The following is a 24,904-nucleotide window of genomic DNA, read 5'->3' on the forward strand; positions in this document are numbered from 1 at the left end:
CTACTCATTGCCTCACTTCTAAGTTTTTTAAACTTTTCCTTAACAAGGACAAGTGTTTACTTATTTTCTTTATTTATTTTTAATTTTTTTTCAGGATTACTTCTGAGCAAGAATTCCAGATCTTTTTTTTTAAATTTTATTTTATTTTTTTCTGTATTTTTCTGAAGCCGGAAACAGGGAGAGACAGTCAGACAGACTCCCGCATGTGCCCAACCAGGATCCACCCGGCACGCCCACCAGGGGGCCACGCTCTGCCCACCAGGGGGCGATGCTCTGCCCCTCCAGGGCGTCGCTCTGTTGCGACCAGAGCCACTCTAGCACCTGGGGCAGAGGCCAAGGAGCCATCCCCAGCGCCCGGGCCATCTTTGCTCCAGTGGAGCCTCGGCTGCGGGAGGGGAAGAGAGAGACAGAGAGGAAGGAGAGGGGGAGGGGTGGAGAAGCAGATGGGCGCTTCTCCTGTGTGCCCTGGCCGGGAATCGAACCCGGGACTTCTGCACGCCAGGCCGACACTCTACCACTGAGCCAACCGGCCAGGGCGAATTCCAGATCTTTTTGCTCTAGAAAGCCTAGTCCTGCTACCATGCTTGGCTGAGGGTGAGAAATTGAGGGCCCAGAAAAAGGGTGTGATTTGTCCAGGGTGGCATACCATGCCTGAGGGATAGGGGGAAGCAGAAGCCAGAACTGCTTTATCCCACTTCCATCCTGGGTCCCCTGGGCCACATCCCTGACCAGCCCCCAGGTGGGGTCCAGCTGTGCATTACCTACAATGGATCATGGTAGCGCCTAGCAGGGGCCAACTCACTTTAACTGAAGCTGGAATGATATTGTGGGGTCCTGTGGGGTCTCACCACGGTTTGGGCTTATCTGTGCTCAAGCAAGTAAGAACTGAGACCCCGGGGGCTCCTGCTGCCTCCAGCCCCCTGCATTGTTTACTTTGCAGTGAGACACCCAGACAGCTCAGCACTGGAGGAGCAATCAAAATGGAGAAGCAGCAGATGGGTTTCCATGGTGATTGTCTCCTAGAGCTCTGTCTTCTTTCTTCTTGAATGGAGACCAAGGTGCAGCAGGAAGAACATGGGTGTAGGAGGAAAAACCAAGTGCTGGTCATGATCTATCCCAGATGGAAAGCAAGTCCTCTCACCTCCCTCTGGGTCAGAGGAGGAATAAAGGCTACATTTTGTTGGGTACCTGCTCTGTGCCAGGTATTATCTCATCTAATCCTCTTCCCAGCAAGCCTTTGAGGAAGATGCTATTATTAGCATTTTACAGATGAGGAAACAGAAGCACAGAGAGGTACAGCACCTTGCCCAGGAACACATAGCTTGTTAAGAGACCCTGAGCTGTACTCTTAACCAGGATGCCATCCAGAGCACCTTCTTATCTTCAAAGCCACAGAAAGGCCTGCTTTAAACCCTGCCCTGTGGGAAACAGGTCCTTAGCCTCCTTCTGCAAGCCTCACCATGCTGAACCAGACCCCAGGCTGCCTCCTCCTCCCCCACTTCCTCCTTCTCACTGCTGTCCTCTCCTCTCCTGCCCTGTCCCAGGCTCATCACCCCGAAGTGTTGGCTTCTATCTTATTGATCAGAGCCCAGGCAGGGGACAGGGACTCGTAGCAGCTTTGATGAGCTCTGAAGAACCCAGTGGAGGCCCAGAGCCCTTAGCAGAGCCCAGAGCTGTGTTTTTAAGATGAGCCCAGCTCAGACCCGACTGCCAGGATGCCCTACCTTCTCTTTTTTCATCCAAGCCCCAAGGCAAGTATGTGAATGGCAGTTCAGACAAGCCCAGGCCCCAGCTGGCCTGAAAGAAAGCCTCCCCTGCAGAGATGAAGGCAGGAGAGGACTGGTGTGGGTACTCAAGTGTGGGCACAGACCTGAGCCAGCTAGGGGGCCCAGAGCTGGGGGCGTGGAAGCCGGAGCAGGTGTCTCCGCCATCCTCTCACCTGCCAGCCTTGGCCTCCTAGCCCTCCCAGCCTTGTTCATCCATCCTTTCATGCTTTCATCCAACGAGCTTTGGTTGGACATTTATCAGGCTGATGCTGGGGATGGGAAGGATGACTCTCCAGCCTCAGAACCAGACTACTGACTGTCAAAGTAAGAAACGCCCAAACCTGTTGTTGGGTAAACAAGTATTTTTTTTTTTTAGGTTTGCTGCCTGTATTGGGGCAGTGCCATGTGTGTATAGTCTATGGAAGGCTTTGGGTGCTTGCCCTGAGGGCGGCAGATTGCAAATTGCGGATTCCCTGCCTGCTTGGGAGGGGCAGTTGTTTGCTGTTGTTTCTAGGAGAAGGGGTTTCCCCTCACCCCAGCCTGTTTGGTTGGAGGGTCCAGAAGGGAGGAGGGAGTGCTGAGGCTGGTGGGGGTTTGTGAGTCAGGAGGGTGAGTCTGGAGAATGAGTCTGGGTTGTGGAACCAGAGATCAAGTAGGGGCTTGGGATCCCTGAGAGAAAGGGAAGCAGTTTTCCCTGCCTGTTTGCTCGGCCGCTTTTATGAGACTTTAATAAACGGAATGGCCCACCATTTTCTGACTCCACAGTTCCTTTACCGTCTGCCCGAATCCAATGGGAACCTGCATGGCCAGGGCAACAGCCATTGGCCCCTATACCTGTACAGAATTTTTTAGTTTATTGGAGCCAAACTGATGACAATAACTGGGAGGCAAAATCCCAACAAATTGAGAAAATGCTCCAAAGAATGGAACTTTTGCATCTTATTTTATACATTAGAATCAAAGGAGGAGACATAAGTGGGTTGGTTACAAGAAACCACTGCTGGTAGATTAAGGGGACGGGAGAAAGCAAAGCAGGGAAATATCTGGGATTGGATAAAAAGTAAAATGGAGAGACACGTAACTTCTTTCACATCCGTGGGTACAGGATAGTTAATAATTAACATTCACAGCACAGAGAGATGGTATGTGGGGAACAAGATAACAAAGAGGGGCTCTGTGGTCTGTGTTCTGGAGCAGCAAGTGTGCCCTGACGGGTCTGGAACAGGAAACTACTCTGACATTTCAAAGGTATGTTATCCTAGATGTAAAAAGACTGACCTTTGTCAAGGAAGATATAGGCTTCCTTGTTGTGACTACCAGCTATGACCTGCTTTTAGTTAGGAATTTTAAGGTTCAGACCATCCAATGTGGTTACTTTGGTCTCTGAGTTTGTAAGGCCACCATGCAGGCCTCCCCTGAGCTTGTCAGCTTTAATCAGTGGCTGCTCTTTCCGTCCACATGAGCTTCTTCCCCAAATCGCCACCCCTCCAACCTCAGTCCTCCCCATCTCTGTTGATAGCATCCCCGCCCTGACTGTGGCTCTGGCCAAACCTCACATCCCACCCATCAGCAAGTCTGTCTTTCGCCCTGACTCAAACTACATCTCACCCCTTTCACCCCTGCTCTCCCTTTCCGGGCTTGCCTGGCCCAACAGGGAGGGCTCCTGCTTCTGTCTCTGCCCCCCACCCCCAAGCCCTTCTGTGGAGTCTGCTTGGTGCTATGAAAACAAGGTCAGATGGCATCTCCCACATAGCAGACCCCCCCCCAGCCTGTGCCCTGCCTGCTCCCCCACCTGGAATGACCTGCCCCTAAAAATACACCCCACTCACCCCCTGACCTCTCCAGGATGATACTCAAATGTTAGCCTGTCAGAGACACCTGCCCTGTCCCTCCCCTTCTCCATAGCACTTGTTGCCAAACAACACAAGATACTTACTTATTTGTTTTGTTTACTGCTGATTTTCCCTTCCTGGAACATGAGCTCCTTGAGGACAAGACTTTGTTTGCTTTGCGCACTGCGGTTAAACCTGCCTGTGTTGTGGAGTGAGTGAATGAATGACTTGTGGGAATGACAGACCCATAAAAAAGCTGTTCCTGCTTCCATGCCTGCCATTTCCTGTCTGTTCCCACACAGACAGCCACAGTGATTGTTCTAAAAACACACATTGTTATCCTTTAGGTCTTTGGGAAGATGTCACTGCCTCAGACACCTCTCTGGCCTCCTTCTTCTGAAATTGCCTGGTTTCTGCTCTCTCTTTCCTTGGGATAGTGAACTAGGGCCATATCTGTCCCATGCAGGAGGTAGAATGGTGCAGTGGTTAAGGGAATGACCTGCCTGGGTCCAAATTCTCACTAAGGTGTGAAAATTTACACAAGTTACTTAAAGCTCCCAGAGCCTCCATTTTGGCATCTGTAAGATGAGGGCAATAGTATTATCTCCTTCTTGACTCCCACAGAAGAAGATTCAATGAGCAAACAGTAAGTGCAGTAGGAATGTTAGCTATTATTGTTCTTCAGTGTTGTATTCCCAGTGCCTGGAACAAAGTTTGGCCTATATTTAGTACTCAGTAAGTGTTTGTTGGATGAATGAATGAATGAATGTGTCTGGTGGCGAAGGATGAAGAAATGGCATGAGAACCTACAGGAGGGCTCTAACCCAGCCTGAGGAGAGTCAGGGAGGCTTCCTGGAGGAAGGGAACCTTCAGCTGATTGCTGAGTGTGAGGAGGAGTTAGCCCAGCAAGTGGAAGGGTGACATGCGGGCAGAAGCAGCCAACAGCGTGTGCCAAGGCCTTTCATTACAGAGAGAGCCCAATGCACACAGGAACGTCAGTCCATCACTCGGGGACTGACCCTGTAGTGCAAAATGGCCAGGTTCTCCCTTTGTTGGCCCCCTTTTTTTTTTTTTACAGAGACAGAGTGAGAATCAGAGAGAGGGATAGATAGGGACAGACAGACAGGAACAGAGAGAGATGAGAAGCATCAATCATTAGTTTTTCGTTGCGACACCTTAGTTGTTCATTGATTGCTTTCTCATACGTGCCTTGACAGCGGGGCTACAGCAGACCGAGTAACCCCTTGCTCAAGCCAGCGACCTTAGGTCCAAGCTGGTGAGCTTTGCTCAAACCAGATGAGCCCATGCTCAAGCTGGTGACCTCGGGGTCTCGAACCTGGGTCCTCCACATCCCAGTCCAATGCTCTATCCACTGCACCACCGCCTGGTCAGGCTCTTGGTCATTTTGAGAACATTCTTGGATGTAATAACAAGAGAAAAAAATCTGAGATGTTCTAAATTAAAATTACAGTGACTGAGGAGTTCAAGAAAGAAACGGAGCAGTGTGCCTGGTAATAGCCGTGGACCAGCTCTGACAAAACCGCTCACACTCCTGTGTATGGGTTGGAATTCAGGATTAATTTCCATGTGGCTATTTCCGTGACTATCAAACCCCAGGAGTTTAACAGTTTGAACTGTGTCCCACCCTCAGATTGGCTGCCCACCTGGGGCAAACCATTCCTGTGATGGCTGCCTCATCAGATCAGCAGCGCTCTGAGATCAGGGGAAGGCAGGCAAGGGTAGGAGGCTGCCACTTGTTGAAGGATCTACATGGGATAGGCCTGGTTTAACCCGGCAACCACCTATCTCGTGCCGGATATCATTATTGCTATTGTATTGATACGAGGGGACAGACACAGTTTACTCCTGTTCTGCCCAGTTCCCAGTTCTCCCTTGTCACACTGGGGCTCCTGGTAGCCAAGGTGTGTGTCTCCCCCATCACCCAGCAATCCTCAATGTGTGATATTACCTGTGCTTGACTCCCCTTACAGAGCACAGACCAAGGAACTGAGCAAGAGACCTCCCCAGTGGGCAACCTCAGAAAGTTTTTCTTCAAGTTCAACCTCAGGAAGATCTTCCCATATGGACTGGAACAAACATCAAGACCTTCCCTGCTGAGCTCCAGTTAAGGGCTGACTTGTGTACCTGAGTGAGAGGTGCCAGGAGTGGGCCCAACATGCTGAAGCTGGATGAGATTTGGGGACGGAGTGGGGGTGGGGAAGGCTGAAGGAAGAGGGACCAGTTCTGGAAATATATAGTTGGGAGCACATTACCCAATACTCTCACCCAGCCGCTTAACACCTCACTTACATTCTCTCCTCTGATTTGTAGACTCCTGTACTCAGACCCCCAGCTGGGGTGACCAGTGGGAAGCTCACAAATCCCCCACTCTGACACTTAGCTGAGTCTCCTTAAAAGATTGACATCCCCTTTCTGAGCTTCACTTTTCTCATCTGTATAAAACAACAGTGATAAGCCTCTGCCTTGAAAGGCTGATGTGAGAATTCAGATAGGTTGTGAAAGCTCGGTGCAAACTAAGGTGTGGTTCCTGCTAGTTATTATTTAGCAATCAAAAAAAACTGGCTCAGAAGGGGTTAAGTGGAGACCCTGCCTCCCAGCCAGGAGCGAATCAGGGCCGGCAGGGGAGGAGCCAGGCTGCCACTTGGAGAGAGATCTGGACTGCCCAGATGTTGCCTGGAGAGGGAACGGAGAAGACACATCGGAAGGGATTGGGCGCCATGGGCAGGGTCTTGGTCCAGGGCCCCTGGCCTCTGCACCGTGATAGCTCCAAGCCGGAGGGTGCAGGGCCAGCTTCTAGGGGCTGGAGGAGGAGGGGCCGAGCTGTCTGACCTGGACACAGCGGCCGGCTGGGAGACTACCAGGACCCAGAGCCCTCCTGGCATCCTAAGCAGAGGGCACCAGCTGCACCCAGGCCTTGACCTTAGCTGACCCTGATAGCCCACATAGGGTGCAGGGTCTAATTTTAGCCCAGGAGTGCCTGTCAGCGGGCACAGGGGTGGCCAGGGTTGCCCTGGGGCTGTTCAGACAGGGAGAGGATTGGGGAGACCACTCCTGCTCCTTCCAGCCCTGCACCCTGGCCAAGCCGCCCCTTGTGGGAGCCCTGCCAGGTCCCCCATGGCCTGGCAGACAGTACTCTCCATTGAGGGCCAGGTCAGAGGGTTCAGCCAGGAGAATAGAAGGACACAGCCTAGCAGTCTGGACAGAGGTTGCATCAGCCTGAATAGTGCCCAAGGGCAGGGTGTCTTGCTGGGAGGGCAAAGGCTGGCTTGGTTGTCCAAAGGCCAAGGAAGCAGAGTTCTGACCTCAGGAAGGCAAGGCCAGAAAGCCAAGGCATATCTGGCTTCCTTGTGCCTGGATGGGGACAGGCTGTTTGACCTTAGGCAGGCAGCCTGCTCTTGATAAGCCTCAGTCTTCCTATCTGTACAACGAGGGTGCTAAGCTAGGTTGATCCCAGCTCCAGCGGCCCACCCTCAGGCCCCTGCTCCTCCTGCTTCCACCAGCCTGGCTGTGGGTGGCCACATGCAGTCATGGAGAAGGAAGTCCCTCTGGCTGGCACTGTTGGCCTCCTGGCTCCTCGGCCTCCTGGGAATCTTTCCCCTTCTCCGCCTGGCAGTGCCCACCAGACCTCGGGCAGGGGCCCCCCAAGGATGGCCCCGCTGGCTGGATGTGGAGCTCCTGCAGAGTTTCTCCCCACCTGGGGAGCTCCCAGAAGATGCCCCTCAACCTCCTCAAGTCTCTCGTAGTGGCAGCTGCAACTGGGGAGCTTGCTTTGACACTTCGAAGTGCAGGGATGGTAGCTTCAAGGTGTTCGTGTACCCAGCGTCTGGACCCATCTCTGAGACTCAGCACCAGATCCTGGCTTCCATTGAGGGGTCCCGCTACCACACATCCAGCCCCAGCGAGGCCTGCCTGCACCTGTTCAGCCTGGACGCCTCGGCTGGAGAGTGCGGCCTGGTGCCCCCGAAATGGAATGGGGGCAAGAACCATCTGGTCGTCCGGCTCCATCCAGCCTCTTGCTCCTGGACTGTCCAGCTGGGACAGGCGATGGTGGCCGAGGCCAGCCCCACAATGGACACCTTCCGGCCTGGCTTTGATGTGGCCCTCCCGCTTCTTCCTGAAGCCCACCCGTTCCGAGGTGGGGCTCCCGGCCGGCTGCAGCGGCACAGCCCCCACCCCGGGATGGCCCTGCTAGCTCTGGCAGAGGAGAGGAGCGGGTGGCACATACTAGGCACCAACTCCTCTGTCTGCCCCTGGGAGGGGCACTGTGAGCAGGACCATGGACCCGAGCAGTAAGTGGACCTCTCTCTCGGGGTCTGGATGGGAGGGGTCTGTCATGGGAGCAAGCCCAGAGGCTGGTGTAGAGGGCAGGATTGAGATGGGAGAACCAGGATTGAGATGGGACAACCAGCTACAGCAGGAAGGAGTCAAGTTAGACAGCAGGAACACCACTGAGATGGTAAATTGCTGCAGGAAGTGTCCAAGGCAGGTTTTGGAGTTCTCCCTAGGGAATCTTCGAAAACAAAACATGACTCACTCTTACTCTTTTTCTTTTATTCCAATCCCTCCTTCCTTAACATTTAACATACGTTTCTATAGTGTTTGGTCTGTGCTAAGCACTTTCATAAACAATGATTATAAGATAATCCTAATTGCTATCATTAAGTGTTTGTGTAGCAGTCACTGAAGCTCAGAGAGGGTAAGTAATTTATTTGAGGCCATCCAGCCAGAATGAGCACAGCCAGTCATTTAACTCAGAACTGCCTGTCTCCAAAGCCTTCAGCATTAGAATTCTGAGTTTTAAGGAAGAGTTTATGATCAACCCCATCAAATGCCTCAGAGCTACGGAGATTAGTCATGGATGGAAACTGCTCCTTTGTCTAGTTTGGGGGATTTTCCTCTTAAGGAAACAGTCTTTGGTTACAGTAAATATGAATTAGGTCAGACCTATAGCAGAACTTCCTGCCAGTGAGAATCCTGATTACATTTAAGGGACACCAGGGTCTATGGGACATGGAGAGCTTGTTTAGAAAACTTCACTCTACCTGGGCTAGTTGAGATGATATACCTTATCAGTAGTCGGCAAACTCATTAGTCAACGGAGCCAAATATCAACAGTATAACGATTGAAATTCTTTTGAGAACCAATTTTTTTAAACTTAAACTATATAAGTAGGTACATTCTTTATCGAGGTAGTGCCTACACGTGTTATTTTGTGGAAGAGCCATCCACACTCAAGGGGCCAAAGAGCCGCACGTGGTTCGCAAGCCGATCAGGGCCTTAGGTGATAGAGCAAGTGACGCCTAAGCACCCTAACCCCTCTATACCCCCAGGTGCAGGGTATCCAAAGGCTGCTGGGCAGGCAGGAAATGAAAACCCTTCTGCAGTTATCCAGGATGGGCCCCTGAAGCAGAGGTTCCCTCTCCATCTCCTACGCAGATCTGTCACCCTGGTCTCCTTCCCTTGCTCCCTCCCCCAGGCACCTCCCTATCTCAGCCTGAACGTCTTCACATGGCCTCGCTGGGTTTTTTGCCTTTGCTTGGGGCTTCTGGGGCTTCTCTCAGCCAAAGGGCACTTGAGGGAATGAATCCCTCTCCCTCCCTTAGGGAGCCCCGCAGCCAGGGACAAGATCAGAATCCCCCGCCCCCCCCACCCCCACCCCGCTCCCACAGCCTTGTTGCCCCCACCCATCCCTAGCCGGCATCCTCAGCATTATCTGAAAAGTCAGGATCCCCCAGGCGCCCAAGCTCAGAGCTCACCTTTGATGAAAAGGTTCTCCACCCACTGTGCCCCGTGTCACTTTTCTGATTTGGCACTTAGCTGTTCTTACAGAGTTCCTTCAGCTTACTTTAGTTACTGCTAAATGCAGTTGGTTATTGGTGAATCTGAAAGCTATTGCAGCCTGAACTTCTTTGAAAAACTGAAAGCTAGAGAGCTGCATGCGGTAGACAGGTGCCCACTGCGTGTTTACTGATGGATCCAAAATTGTCCAGAACTGGCGAAGGTTTTCTAATCAGTGTGACCACCCTCTGAAGAGCATTTCTGATAAGTTTATTTCCAAGGTATGATGCCCAACAGGCTCTAATACTGTCCTCGGAGTGTCAAGAAGTTCTGTTCTGTCTTTGGCTTCAACCCACTACAAGTAACAGGATTTGAATCTCTGGGGGAGTTTGAGCCTCGGTTTCCCTGAAATGCCACGTAGCTGCCCAAGCGAGCTAGATAGTATAGAGACAGAGTGAGAGAGGGAGGCCTGCAGCCATGGGCCAGCCCTGGAAGGTGGCCTGCATAAACAACCACTGGCCAGAGAATGAAGCGATTCACAGCCCCTGCCCTGTCCCACAGTCAGTGAGCGGCAGGAGCTAGGGGGAGGGAGAGTAGAATATTTGGGGAAAGTTGCTCTGGGCCACGTGCTGTGCCAGCCCCCTTACATAAGGCATACTGAATCCTCTGGTGCAGCCTTCAGGGGAGGTATCAGTGTTCTCATTTCAGGGAACAGGAAACTGAGGCTCCGCGAGGTGGAGGGAGCCGGCCAAGGGCCTTTGGTGGCTACCTCCTTGATTTACCACAGCCCCCCTCACGTTTCTGATCAGGCGCTTGGCATGGGGTTAAACCCTGCACTTCTGGCTCCAAAGCCCATGTTTTTCCACCTTTGTTGAAGTTTCCTGTTGCTTTGAAATAAGCCTCCACCCACTGAAATTGTTATTTATTTGTATGAATAGGGAATCTATTCACATGGTACAAAATGCCAAAAGCACAAAAGGGTCTACAGTAATAACTCCCTCCCACCCGGTCTCCAGCCTCCCGTTTTCCTTCCTGGAACTGAACACCGCTGCTAGTGTCTCTTGTGTCTTTTCTGAGGTACTCTGTGTGTACAAGCAACATGTACACATTCTCTCCCCAGTTTGGGTTTGTTTATTTACATAAATTCAATGCACATTTGAAAGTCCCTTGGCCCATCTCCACTGGGCACAGGGATTGCAGTGCCTAAGGCCCAGGACACTTTTAGGGGTCTATGAAAATGCTTTCATTTCTTTCAAAAGCAAGAGAAAAGAATGAACTTGTAGGTAGAAGAAAATATACTGTTCACAAAAATTGGATATTTTATAGCTTCATATTCATTTTGAAATATCCCCTAATTTTTGTGAGCAGATTTTTTTTTTGTCAGCAGATTTTTATTTATTTTTTATTTATTTATTTACAGAGACAGAGAGAGAGTCAGAGAGAGGGATAGATAGGGACAGACAGGCAGGAACAAAGAGAGATGAGAAGCATCAATCATCAGTTTTTCGTTGCGACACCTTAGTTGTTCATTGATTGCTTTCTCATATGTGCCTTCACCACAGGCCTTCAGCAGACCGAGTAACCCCTTGCTCACGCCAGTGACCTTGGGTCCAAGCTGGCGAGTTTTGCTCAAACCCGATGAGTCCGTGCTCAAACTGGTGACCTCGGGGTCTCAAACCTGAGTCCTCTGCATCCCAGTTTGATGCTCTATCCACTACGCCACCACCCGGTCAGGCAAGCAGTGTGTGTATATATATATATATATATATACTAGAAAGCCCGGCGGTCATACGATATGACCGCTGTTCTAGATATTATAAATTGTAATTATATATATATATATATATACTAGAAAGCCCGGCGGTCATAAGATATGACCGCTGTTCTAGATATTATAAATTGTAATTAAAATGATTGTGCAAAGGTGTCTGCTAATTCAAACTGAATTACCCAGGGCAGGCTGCAAGGACGCCCTTTTGCTTACTGCCCCACGGGGTTTCCCCCTTCTACTTGCTTAATTGCTTAAAGTAGAGTGCAATGAAGGAAACCACTGGCGGTACATTTCTTAAGAGCCACCGCTAGCTCAATAAATAAAGGTGATTTAAATAATAAAATGTTAACTCACATGTCAAAGATCTCTTTGTACACAACATTTCTTGTGTAGATCTTTCCATCATTTTTAAGCTCGCCTTGCAGAGGACCATCAATTATTTTTAATTTTATGTCCGTTCTTTCACGAACTCTTAAACAGGCAACATAAAGTTGACCGTGTCCAAATGCAGGCTCAGGTAAAAAAATGCCAACACGCTTAAGCGTTTGGCCCTGAGACTTATTGATGGTCATAGCAAAGGCAAGTTTTACAGGAAATTGTCTACGTCTCAATTGAACTGGCAACCCTATTTGAGATGGAGCCAAATCAAATCTTGAAATGACATGTATTTCACCTTTAGAGGAGCCAGTCAAAGATTTAGCTATTATGACATTATTTTTCAATTGGAGAACCTCTAGTCTTGTACCATTGCAAAGACCCCTTCTGGTGTTAAGATTTCTTAACAGCATAATAATTGCTCCAATCTTTAACCTCAATTTGTGAGGTGGCATGCCAGAAGGCGGGACTATTTGAATGCCGTGGCAACTTCAACTCATTGGCTAGTACAGTTACGCAAGCAACCAATAAGCTATCGGCGACAAACAGACACTTAAGCCGCATATAATAAAGATATATATATATATATATATATATATATACACACACACACATACATACACACATTTTTTTTTTACAGAGAGAGAGTCAGAGAGAGGGATAGATAGTAGATAGTAGATAGACAGAGACAGACAGACAGGAACGGAAAGAGATGAGAAACATCAATCATTAGTTTTTCGTTGCGCATTGCAACACCTTAGTTGTTCATTGACTGCTTTCTCATATGTGCCTTGACCGCGGGCCTTCAGCAGAGTAACCCCTTGCTCGAGCCAGCGACCTTGGGTCCAAGCTGGTGAGCTTTTGCTCAAACCACATGAGCCCGCATTCAAGCTGGCGACCTCGGGGTCTCGAACCTGGGTCCTCGGCATCCCAGTCCGACGCTGTATCCACTGCGCCACTGCCTGGTCAGGCATAGTTTTATACATAATAGTTATGTTAATTTTTTATATCAACAGTTATCAAGTATAATTTTTATAAATTACTTATGGCAGAGGAGCCATAATAGTCAAAGTGCCCAGGGCATATGAAAGTAGGTAGAGCCACATTGACTCCAGCCTTGAGCAGTGAGGTCCTGAGTACCTCACAAGCACCTTACATGGTCACAGGACCCTAAAACTTCAATGGCAGTTACTATGATGGCCCTTCTATCGCACACACACATGTAATCACACACCCACATGTGTGTGCATGTGTCTTTATCTAGCCTCTGCTTGTTTACCTCTGTTGATGGTGGACTCACCACCTACTAAGGCCACCCACTGGCTACTCACAACCAGCTCTATCATTAGAACTTGTGTTGAAACTGACTTTTCAGACATTGGGTCCATTGGTTCTGGGTCTAGCCTCTATGGCACACCAAGAGTTCATTCATTTAGCACCCACAGAGTGCCCATTCTCTGCCAGGCTCTCTGCTAGGCCCTGAATGGAGATACTGAGATGAGTAAGGTACAGCCCTGTCTTCAAGTGACTGGGTCTTGTAGGAGACACAGACAAGTCACTGGTTATGACACACATTGTTAAGCAGAGAGAGGCTGTGCAAGTTGCCTGCCTGGCTCCTGTACTTCAGAGCTATATGACCTCTATAGGCCTCAGTTTCCTCGTCTGTAAAACGGGACACTAACAGCACATACCTGCCATCTCATAGGGTTGCTGTGAGAATGAGGCAATGAATACAAAGCACTTAGAACAGTGCCGGAACAGAGTATCTGCTAATAAAGCTAGCCTGGCTCATGACTGCTCCAGTGTACACAGGGGCTGCGGAAGCAGAGAAGAGAAAGCCATCTCAGAAAGGCTTCCTAGAGGAATTGATGTTTGAGCTTAGACATTAAGATCAAGTAGGATTCCTCGGGCTGCAAGGCAGGGAGGGGTGAGATAGAAGAACATGCAAAGAGAGGGAACAGTGGAGGCTAGAGGGAGGAGGGGTGTGGTTCATTCAGCAAGCTCTTTGCTTCTGGATTCTCTGAAGCCTTACCCTTAGGCATTTTCTTTTTTTTTTTTTTTTTTATTCATTTTTAGAGAGGAGAGAGAGAGGGAGAGAGAGGAGAGAGAGACAGAGAGAGAGAAGGGGGGGAGGAGCTGGAAGCATCAACTCCCATATGTGCCTTGACCAGGCAAGCCCAGGGTTTCGAACCGGCGACCTCAGCATTTCCAGGTCGACGCTTTATCCACTGCGCCACCACAGGTCAGGCCCCCTTAGGCATTTTCTGTTCGTTGAGGCTTTACTGGGGGAAGGGGCTATAGCTGGCTGGTGCTGCCCCTTTTAATGAGGTGAAGGGTGTTCTTCTGTTGAACTTGTGACTTCTTCCAGGTAAAACCTGGTGGACACCTGAGCACTGGAGAAAGAAGGCAGGGGTCCTCTGGGAGACCCCTGGCAGCAGGTTCAAACAACCCAGGATCCGGAGTTAGCACACCTTGGTTCTAGTTCCAGCTCTACCCAACCCTCGCTGAGACCCTGAGCTCATCCTTTATTTATTTATTTTAATATTTTTTTATTTTAGAGAAAGGAAAGGAGAGAGAGGGAAAGACAGAGGAACATCAATCTGTTCCTGTGTGTGCCCTGACCAAGGATTGAGCCAGCAACCTCTGCGCTTTGGGATGATGCTCTAACCAGCCGAGCTATCTGGCCAGGGCACCCTGAGCTCATCTTTGAGTATGAGACGCAGTCTCCCCATCATTCAGTGGAGGTTGGTCCAGAGACTAAGGACTCCAGGATTGCTCCTTGGAGGTTCAGACTCAGAACCAGTTAGGCTGTCACTGAGAAGGATCCTGGGACCCTATGGGCCTTATTCACCAGGCCTACTCTGAGCAGGCCTGTGAGCCCAAGAGGCCTGCCCGCTGCCCTGTTCCCCCCAAGCAGCTAGGTTATGGGCACTACTTCTCATGGTGGGCAGTCCCAGGGAAGTGGCTCTGAGGAGGCTGTGACCACCCCCCCTTCCCCACACACACAGCCTGAGTGTGGCCCTGGAGTGGGGGGGAGGGGGAACAGAGGAGGCCTGTCCTGTGGGCGAGGGGGCCTCTGAGCAGCAGCTTCCTGTGTGGTTCCAGGCTGGGGGCCCAGCCCACCGCATGACAGTAGAGCCTTTCATGGGCCTGGGCTCTCAGAATGGGGGGAGGGCACGCCACGGAGGCCGCTCAGGTGAGGGCTGCCATGAGTCTGCGTGTGGCAGAGCTGCAGGAGGGCAAGCCATGCGTGTCCGAGTCAGACTGGGCCTTGGAAAGAGGTCCCACCGCCTCTCGTTTTGGAAGTGAGGAAACCGAGGCCCAGAGAAGAGAAGGGAGGTGTGTAAGACCAGCCAGGGCGCAGGCAGAGCCAGAACCCAGAACTCCTGCCTCCCAGCCCAGGCGTGAGTGAGGGGTGAGTGTGAGGCTGGCGCTTGTGTGAGTGTATCAGTGTGTAGCTGTGCTTGTGCATGAGTGTTAGCATATGGGAACATTGTGAATTTGGGAGTGTTGGTGTGGAGGCTGGGGATCATCGAGGGAGCCGGTGGGCGGGGGGTGAATGGTGGCTGTCTCAGGCCTCATGTGTGCTGGATGCCTCCTGTGCCTCCTTAGGACCCACCCTGGGGCAACGCTGCCCAATGCCACCTTCTGCCTCATCCCCAGCCGCCGAGGTGATGCCTTGCACTTTCTCCAAGCCCTGCAGGTACACCCCAACTTGGCATCCCCGGTCACTGTCCCCCCACACTCCTAAGCTGCCAGGGTTCTCTGGGCCCCAGGCCAATGGGAAGGAGTGGTGAGCTGCCTTTTATCCTGTCCTCGGGGACTCAGGTGGACCTACAGCCGCACTCATCTCCCCCTTTGCAGAGCAACCCACAGTCCCAGAAACCACTGTGCTCTCCTCTTGGCTCCTTACCCCCAACAGCAGCAGCTGCTGACTTGGAACTGGGAGGTGGGTGCGTGTGTGCAGGGTGGGACTGGGCTCCCCAGTGACACCCCTGCCCCCCAGGCTGGCTGCATCCCTGTGCTTCTCAGTCCGCGCTGGGAGCTGCCCTTCTCCGAGGTTATCGACTGGACCAAGGCGGTCATTGTAGCTGACGAGAGGCTCCCACTTCAGGTAGCCGAGGGCCCTGCTCATGGCTGGGGACTGGACCTAGGACATGGGAGGGACCCCAAGACTCCTGCCCTCAAGCTTGTCTTAGTCCTCCTCGTTCCTGTCCCCATCTATGTAGTATCAATATATTGATGACTTTGTCCCCAGCCCCAAGTCTCTGGGACTCCATAAGATCAGATGGAGGCTGACTTCTGAGGATTCTGAGAGCAAGTCTTGTGCTCTTTCAGCCTCAGTTTCCCCATCTGTCCAATGGGATAAGTTAGACCAAGTGATCTCCATGGGCCCAGCTCTGCTGGTCCATGACTAAACACCCAGTTTAAGGGAAACCTCCCCCCCCACACACACACAGTCCAAAATTGGAGTGCCTCCAGGGGGCTTTGGGAGGCAAATGAAAAGACACAGTGACTTTTCCATCTGATGAAACCAGTTTTGCAGGCTCAAAAAAATGTATTTGTGAGCCTTAAATCTGCTGAGAAATGAGGCTGGTGTAGGGAGTTCATAACAGCATCCATTCATTAAGCCTCTACAATGTGCAGAGCACTTAACGTGCGTCCTCTGATCTAATCCTCACGGCTAGCCCACGAGGCAGGCATAATTTTTTTTTTTTCGGAAGCTGGAAATGGGGAGGCAGTCAGACAGACTCCCGCATGCGCCCGACCGGGATCCACCCGGCATGCCCACCAGGGGGCGATGTTCTGCCCCTCTGGGGCATTGCTCTGCTGCATTCAGAGCCATTCTAGCGCCTGAGGCAGAGGCCACAGAGCCATCCCCAGCGCCCGGGCCATCTTTGCTCCAATGGAGCTTCGGCTGTGGGAGGGGAAGAGAGAGACAGAGAGGAAGGAGAGGGGGAGGGGTGGAGAAGCAAATGGGCACGTCTCCTGTGTGCCCTGACTGGGAATCGAACCCGGGACTCCTGCACGCCAGGCCGACGCTCTACTACTGAGCCAACCGGCCAGGGCCGGCAGGCATAATTTTTACCCCCACTTTACAGGTGAGGAAGCAAACAGAGAGGGGAAGTTGCTTGTCCCCAGTCACACAGTTACTGAATGGCATTTAAGCTCAGCTCACTGTCACCCTGAGCTCTTGATGCTATGTCACCTGGGACTTGGCCAAGGGTGGTGACTGCTAACTCCGGAGACCCGTGGAGAGAGGGCTTCCAGTTCCCAGATTTTCAACCCCAACTTGTCCCCACTCTAGGGTCAGTCAGGGCGTGACAAAACCCCATGTCTTCTCTTCTTCCCCCTCTGTGGCCTAGGTCCTGGCTGCCCTGCAGGAGATGCCCCCCGCACGGGTCCTCGCCCTGCGTCAGCAAACCCAGTTTCTGTGGGACACCTACTTCTCCTCGGTGGAGAAGGTCATCCATACTGCTCTGGAGGTAAAGGGACTCGCCTGGGGAAGGGCCCTGGCGTTTGGCCCCCGCCTCACCCTTCTGCAGACACCTCCTCTGCCTTGTTTGGGCTTCCCCCTTAAAGATGCTTCTGGGATGAGTCTGAGACTAGAGCTCCTGGATAAGTTCCTTCACCAATGTTGGCCTCAGTTTCCCATCTGTAGAGGGACAGCTGTGGCAAATAGATTTCAAAGCATGTACCAACTCCAGTTTACGGGTACTGGCTGAGCAGGTGCTATGTTGGGAGGGGTTCTGGGTCAGGAAAGAGTATCCTGAGCAGTTAGTGATGTCTGTCAGGAGTGAGGAAGGAGAGGGAGGCAGCAAACTCGCCAACATCTGCCAACTCTGGACACCATTCCTGAGTGTCCCCTACTCTGGACTTCTGTATCTGAACCCTCCTGTCCCCAGGGATGGGGTGATGCAGCTGCTACCACCCCCTTCCATAGCCTGAAGGAGAAGGTGAGGGACTGGGCCAGGTCCTCACTTCCTCAGACTCCGCCCACTGCCACCCTGGTCAGTCCCTCTGCAGAGCCCACTCTCATTTTTTTTTTAATTTACTCATTTTTAGAGAGGAGAGGGAGAGACAGAGAGAGAGAGAGAGAGAGGAGAGACAGAGAGAGAGAAGGGGGGAGGAGCTGGAAGCATCAACTCCCATATGTGCCTTGACCAGGCAAGTCCAGGGTTTCGAACCGGCGACCTCAGCATTTCCAGGTCGAGGCTTTATCCACTGCGCCACCACGGGTAAGGCCCAGAGCCCACTCTCATTTTGCAGATTATTCAGGACCGGATCCTTGGAGTATCTGCTCGTCCCTCGCTGTTGTGGAACAGCCCCCCAGGGGCACTCCTGGCCCTGCCCACATTTTCCACAAATCCCTTGGACTTCCCCTTCTATCACCTGCAGCTGGGTATGTCCTGGGATGGGACAGCCTGAAGTCCTCTCAGCAACTCTCCCCAAGTTCCTCCCAGTCTCAACCATAGAGCCCCACCAATGCCCTCCCCAAATCCCCAACATCTCTTCTGGCTTCCAGGGTCCCCAACCCAGGTCACTGTCCAAGGAGTTCTGTCCTCTCCCACCTTAATAGCCTGTGTCTCATTCCCCCAGGCTCTCGCCCTGCAGGCAGGTTCAGCGCCCTGATCTGGGTGGGGGCCCCAGGCCAGCCCCCCCTGAAGCTCATCCAAGCGGTGGCAGACTCCCAGCACTGTGCCCAGGTCTGCCCCCTTGCTAGCTGGGGTCCTGGGATGGGGGGTGGGGGCAAATGACAGGGCAGAGCCCTTGAAGACAACTAGACTCCAAAGATAACCACCCATTTTGGGGGAGGGGAGCCACAGAGAGGACTTTCAAATGCCCTTGCTGCCTTCTTCCTTAAGTCCTTAGTTTCTTATACTTTCTCCCCACATCCTTCTTTGTCTCCCCATGGAAACTGATGACTCTATCTAAAAAGCAGGTGCCTCTTGGGAAAGCTGGAGAAATAAACTTGTGTCCATTCATTCATTCATTCATTCACCCAGCAGTCACTTTCTGAACACCAGGACATAGAGCTTGATGCTGAGGATTCAGAGCAAAAGCAGGAAAGGGTTCTGCCCTGGGATGTAGATTCAGTTAGCACTTCCTAGTACAAAGACTTGTCAAATGCCACTTCCAGAGAAGCCAGACAGACTCTCCAGAAGGGAAAGCAGTGAGCTCAGCCAGGGCACAGAAACGAGACCTTTGAGCTAGGCTGGGAATGATTACGGGACAGGAGGAAGACAATGAGAATCTCTCAAAGCAGATGGGGATGGGACATGGGGTCGAGACCCAGACTAGGGGCTGCCACTACCAGCACTCTCTTGAATTCTGATGCCACAGGAAGCTACCTCCATGTCACTGGAGTTCTTGCCATCCAGTAGCCCAGAGGCAAGAACAGAGCAGTAATGAAAGAACCTTGGCTCCAACTAAGCTCTTCTCCAAAACTCACTATACAGCTGCTCACCCATATTTCTTCCATCCCAAGATAGATGGTTCCTGGGATCTTTCTGCTCCAACTTCAGTAACAACTCCTTTTCTCCTAGATTTTGGTCCTTTGGAGCAATGACAAGTCACCTCCACCCAGGTGGCCTGAGACAGCAGTGCCCTTGATAGTCATCGAGGGGCACAGGAAGGTGAGGGATGGGCAGGGGCATGGAAGGTGTGGGTTGAGCCCTGGAAAGCTGGGAACTGAGGAGGCATTTACTTAGGCCTGAGCCAAAGCTGGGCTTCATGTTGGGCCCGAAGAAATCAGACAGGAGGTTTCGGCTACAGGCCTAAAAGAGAAATGATCCTCTGCTATCACTGACCCTTGCGAATTGTGCTTCCAGAGAACAGTGGTTGGGGGGGGGGGTGGTGGTGAGGGAAAGCAGAAGGAGTAATTTGGATGTTTCAGAGTAGCAGCTCTGCGCTCCTCTGTGACCCTGAGGAAACGTGGACAAATGACCGCAAATTGGGCCAGAGAGGGTGTCTTCTATGAACCTGAAATGGTATGAGCCACCTGTTTGCCATGTAGTTCTGGGCTAGTCCCTTCGCCCCTGGACCCATTTCTTTCAAATGAAGGATGTTTGACAACCTCTTCCAGGTTGAGGTAAGCATGAGACAAGAGAGGGATCCTGAAATGTCAAAACCAGAAGGGCCCCTAGAAATAGCTGCCCATTTTGGCCAAAGGGGAAATTGAATTCCAGAGAGGTAAAATGAATTCCTGGGATCCGAGTTCCAGGCAGGCTTGCTGCTTCCACCAGGCCTGCAGGACTCTTGCTTGGCAGATCCTCAGATACTCCCTGTGGGAGCCTGGGGAGGTGCCCACAGCTGAGCTGCCCTCACCCCCCTCCCTCTGCAGGTCAGTGACCGCTTCTGCCCGTACAGCGCCATCAGCACGGATGCCATCCTCAGCCTCGATGCCCACAGCAGTCTTTCCACAAGTGAGGTGAGGACTGGGTCCAAGAGGAGCCCAGGGTGTGTGGGGACTGAGCCACAGTACCCTGACAGCCCCTCAGATTTGCACAGCTGGGAGGGCCAGATGTTAAGAGGTCTAGCTTTCTGCCTTTGAAACCACCCCAGTAAGCCATTCAGCCTCCTTCTTAGAAATCTAATAGCTTTCCACACTCTTTCAAAATATTATTTTCAACTCCCAGCTGTAAAAGTTGCCCTAAGCATCCCCTGGAAACTTTCATGCTCTTATCTCCTCTCTGTGGGTCCTCTCAGCCAGGCTGGCTTTGCCTCCGTATCTCTGGACGATCCCTCCTCACACGTCACTTAAACATTTCCCTAGGTGGACTTCGCTTTTGTGGTGTGGCGGAGCTTCCCAGAGCGGATGGTGGGCTTCCGGACGTGGAGCCACTTCTGGGATGAGGCGCAGGGCGGCTGGGGCTATACTGCTGAGAGGGTCAACGAATTCTCCATGGCCCTCACCTCAGCCGCCTTCTACCATAGGTACACATGGTAGCCCTGGCACCAGGAACAGAGGGCCACAGACCCCCTCTTTAAAGCAGGAGCAGGGTGGCATGGGAGTGAACTCAGCAGTCAGCCTAAGAGCCCAGAGATCCTGGTTCAAGGCCCAGATCTGCCATGTCCCAACTCTGTGATGGGCAAGTTTCCTCACATCTCTTGAGGTTCAGTTTCCTCATCTGTAAAATGTATTCATCTCATGGTGTGATAATCAAATGATAAAAGAAACTTTGGTAAGTTTAAAAAAAAAATGTGTGTGTGTGATGAGCTAGGGACTGCACAAGCACCCCAGTCTTGGGGCAGGGACTGCATTCTGGAGGGCCTCTTTAGATGGGTTCCTTAAACATGATTAAATCAAACATGTTTAAACCAAATGCAGAACCCCTTGCAGGAAATTCTCAGTAGAGTGAAGAATACCCCTGGAGTCTGCAGGGGCCCAGGTTGTCCAGGAGGAGGGCTGTGAGGCAAGGCTCACCGGGAGCGCCATCAGCCTGGCTAATCCACATCCTTCCAGAAGCTGGCTTTGGGCTGGCTGCCATGTTTTATGGCCTTGGAACTGACTGATTCCCTCCTCAATCTGGCTCTGAGCTCATTCCTCAGAGCCTGGGGTGGGGGCACCCGACTACACCATTGAAGAGTCCAGAATAGTGGAGTGGTTAGTACTTGGGGTGGGAGCTCTCTGAGGTGGCCAGGGCTGAAAGAGGGGAGCAGGGCTCTCACAAGAGGCTTGAGGATTGGGTTCAAAGGGAGAGTGAGGTCAAAATGGAGCCCCGGGGTGTGGGGTGGGTGTGAACTTGGCTGCAGCCTCTCCCTGTCTTCCCCCCTCGCCCAGGTATTACCACACCCTCTTCACCCACTCTCTGCCCAAGGCCCTGAGGGGCCTGGCAGATGATGCACCCACCTGTGTGGACGTCCTAATGAACTTCCTAGTAGCAGCAGTCACCAAGCTGCCCCCTATCAAGGTGCCCTATGGGAAGCGGCATCAGGAAGCCAGACCACCAGAGGTGAGGATGAAAGGGGACTGGGCAGTACTAGGAGGGTTAGGGAGGGATGGTTCCCTCTCACAGCTAACCCGGATTCTTTCTGCTGCAGGAGGAGGGGGAAAGCTGGGTTCAGAAGGGCAGAAAACTCTCCGACGCTATTTCTCCTCCCCCTCTTAGGTGCCCGGGGTTCGGGGGCCCATGTCTGCGCCGCAGCCCGCATCGCGTGGCTGCATCAACCAGATGGCTGCAGGGTTCGGCCACATGCCCCTGGTGTCCTCTCGCCTCCGACTGGACCCAGTGCTCTTCAAAGACCCGGTGTCCGTGCTGCGCAAGAAGTATCGCAGCCTGGAGAAGCCCTAAAAGAGAGAGCCACTGAGACCTCTTCCTAACTCTGCGGGAGCTGCATCTGCTTAGAGGAGGAGGCTCAGCTCAGATGTCCCCTCCCCTGAAACATCTAGACCCAGTCATGGCACCCAGTTGGCCAACACGTCAGATCCCTGTTGTCCAATCATTGCCATAGTGCCCGGAGGGGGCGGGACCTTACCCTCCAGCCCAGCAGTCAGCACTGGTCCCAGGTACACCCCGTGCACTTTGTCTCGGTTCCTGCGCTAGTGCCGACCCCTCTGCGGAGCTGCTTCTACTTGTCCTTGAAATCCTCTCCTCCTCCAGGGACTTGCCTGACTCCCATCCCTTCTCCGGATCGGTTTGGTCTCTGCGTTTTCACAGCCGGGTGTTTCCCGCAGTCCCGGCTCTGTTCATGCTGCCTTGCCGCGTACGTCAGGCCCCAGTACTGGCCTAGGAGCCCCGGCGAGGGCAGGGTCGTATCCTCCTCTCCCTGGCCTGGCAGGTGCGCTATGAATATTTGACGAACAGGTAAATGGAAGAGACATCAACTGTGTGCCTGGCCCTGTGAGGACAGTGGCAGGAGTGTGGACAAGTGAGAAAGCAAAACTCCGTCCCCATCCCCAAGAGTTCTTAGTCTGGAGGGAAGGCAGCCATCTGCTGACGCCTGGGTTGCCAGGTGCAATCCTCGCGTCTCAGCGATGGAGCCGAGTCTTGGGAAAGCCAGTTTCCCCGCCCCGGACCCTCGGCTCAGGCTCGGCCGTCGCCCTGCATTACCACCCTAGACCACTAGAGGTCAGCGCCGCTCCTCTCCCTCTGTGAAAGGGAATGTTCTCTAAATTCATCCCGTCGGAGAGCAAGCTTGGGAACAAGGAGGCTCGGCGGTGCGCAGCCTGAGGTCTGAAAACTCAGGGAGGGAGGGGATACCTGGAAGAATAGCCCACCCGTTGGCTCACACACTTGAGACTAAGTAGGGCCATTTCTAGGTAGGCTGGGTGGGAGCAGAAGCTAAAAGGCTTGTAGGTGAGAGTGCAGTGGGGGAGGAGACCCTGGGTTCTCCCGGGTTCATCCACCTGGAACTGGAATTATCACTTCCGAAATAAAGTGCGTGGCCTTGCCCCTTCAAGCTCAGGCTATAAATAACCCTACAGCAGCTGCGGGGCGGGGGGGGGGGGGGGGGGGGAACCTGGGAGGCGGATGGATCTAGAGGGGTGGGGGTAGTGGGTCAAGTCCAGGTCCAGGGTATCAGGTGTTGTCCTTTGAAGGCCTCACCGCTTTGGAAACTCCCGTGACTAGCTGGCTGATCAGAACATGCTGTCCCCAAGGCCTCTCCAAGGCTTTCCATCCCCACCTTCCACCTTGACCTCTGGCTCCTTGATGACTCAGGTCCTCCCTGGGGCCAGTCACAGCTGGGAATGCAAGAAGGCACTCCTTTGGAAGGCTGTTCGATTCATATATATTTTTTAAGCAGGAGAGAGAGAGGACGGGAGAGAGATGAGAAACATCTGCTCGTAGTTGCAGCACTTTAGTTGTTCACTGATTGCTTTTCACACCTGCCTTGGAGGGTCAGGGGTCTCTAGCAGGGCCAGTGACCCCTTGCTCAAGCCACCAACCATGGGATCATGTTGATGATCCCGCACTCAAGCTGGTGAGCCAGGGGGTTTCAAACCTGGGATCTCAGTGTCCCAAGTCAATGCTTTATCCACTGGGACACCACCAGTCTGGCAGAGGCTGCTAGATTCTTGAGGTGGAGGGGGAACTGGTGGGAGGCAGCCTGGCCCAGGATCAAGAACAGTGGAGGGTGGGTGAGGAAACACACAGCTGCAGCCTGGGCAGCCTTCCCAGGGGAAGAGCTCCAGTGCCAGGCCCAGCCAGGGGACGGAGTCACCTTTCCCCTCCCCAATCACAGCTGCAGCACCCAGAACACTGAACCATGTTGGCATAGCCTTGCCCATGGGGAGGCCACTGCAAGGCCCAAGGACTCACACTGTAACAACATGCAGCCCAGAGAAGTTCCCAGCCCTGGCTGGAGGGGGAGTCCTGGGGGAATGAGGCAGAAACCCCAGTCCTGCCTCACACTGGCTCTGTGACTTACGGCAAGCTAAGCAAGCTCTCTGAGCTGTCTCATCTGTGAAAATGGAGCAGTGCATTGACTGGAGAGGGATGTAAGGACTTGGCATACAGCAAAGCTCAGGATCCAGGTTCCTGCGGCCTGCCACGGCTGAGGGGGAGGGGTGTTGGTTCCTGGAGATTGGGGTGGAGTGGAGCATGGCCATCAGCAGTTCCTCAGACACTGCCAAGCCAACACAAAATGAATTTCCACTGATTTGGAGGGACTGAAGAACCCACTGACCTAGGTCACAGGCAACCCTGGGTGTCAGTGCTGGAAAGGCACAAAGACGTCCTTTCACTGATGAGAAGAGAGAGGTTCAGGGAGTGGGTGAGCGGCCAAGCCCTCCTCCTCCTGCCATGGGCCAGGACAGTCCAGACAAACTCAGTGCCCCCTTGGGGAGGCTGGGAAGCCCACCTGGCTCTTCAACAAGGCAGCTTCAGACGGCATCTTTCCCGGATGAAGGTAAAAGCAGGCGCTTTTCACTGACCAGGGGCTTTGAAGACTTTGGTTCTAGTAGATGTTTCGGTTCTCAGGTAAGACTCAGAAGCATAGCCTGGCTGACCTGCCTAAGGGCGCTTGCTTATTAGGGCAGATAGACCACTAGAGCAGGGCCACCCATGTTGGGTATACACTCTCCTCTGTAAGACGGGGCACAGGTCTCCCCGCATCTTATAAACACAAGTCACCCCCCCCCCCCCCCAGTTCAGGAACCTTCGCACACCACAGGAAGCCATTGTCTCCTGTCCTAATTGTACAGCCCTTTCTCCTCCAACCCCAAGTTCAGAGCAGGTCAGGCTATAAGGGCAACAGAGCTAGCCCAATCAGATCCGATTTCAGAATCCTAGTTCCTCAGGACACTATTAGGCTGAGAAGTGGCCCAGGACCCAAGATGACATTCCTGCTTCCCTTACCCTCCCCACGCCTCCCATAACTGGCTAGCCTCTGGCCAGGGTGTTTTTGTGTTGGCAGC

General features: G+C 52.7%; 2 protein-coding genes across 3 annotated transcripts in view; one reads left to right on the plus strand and one right to left on the minus strand.

The window, feature by feature from the left end:
* The window catches only part of PAQR7 (progestin and adipoQ receptor family member 7), a 373,180-nt gene that overhangs the window by 147,513 nt on the left and 200,763 nt on the right, over nucleotides 1–24,904 (minus strand). The gene's annotated exons all lie outside the window — the stretch shown is intronic.
* EXTL1 (exostosin like glycosyltransferase 1) lies at nucleotides 6,281–22,963 on the plus strand. Of its 2 annotated transcripts, XM_066375469.1 has the most exons (11): nucleotides 6,281–7,908; nucleotides 15,157–15,247; nucleotides 15,551–15,658; nucleotides 16,911–17,030; nucleotides 17,815–17,947; nucleotides 18,145–18,251; nucleotides 19,092–19,181; nucleotides 19,889–19,975; nucleotides 20,321–20,481; nucleotides 21,329–21,500; nucleotides 21,657–22,963. In XM_066375469.1, exons 1-11 carry the CDS (start codon nucleotides 7,139–7,141, stop codon nucleotides 21,837–21,839), a joined length of 2,022 nt encoding a protein of 673 aa, XP_066231566.1. In that variant the 5' UTR covers nucleotides 6,281–7,138; the 3' UTR covers nucleotides 21,840–22,963. The 2 variants fall into 2 exon arrangements, with proteins under 2 accessions (XP_066231566.1, XP_066231567.1); XM_066375470.1 differs by lacking the exon at nucleotides 15,551–15,658.

The sequence above is a fragment of the Saccopteryx leptura genome, chromosome 3 (genome assembly GCF_036850995.1).
Source record: "Saccopteryx leptura isolate mSacLep1 chromosome 3, mSacLep1_pri_phased_curated, whole genome shotgun sequence".
Classification (NCBI taxonomy): Eukaryota; Metazoa; Chordata; class Mammalia; order Chiroptera; family Emballonuridae; genus Saccopteryx; species Saccopteryx leptura.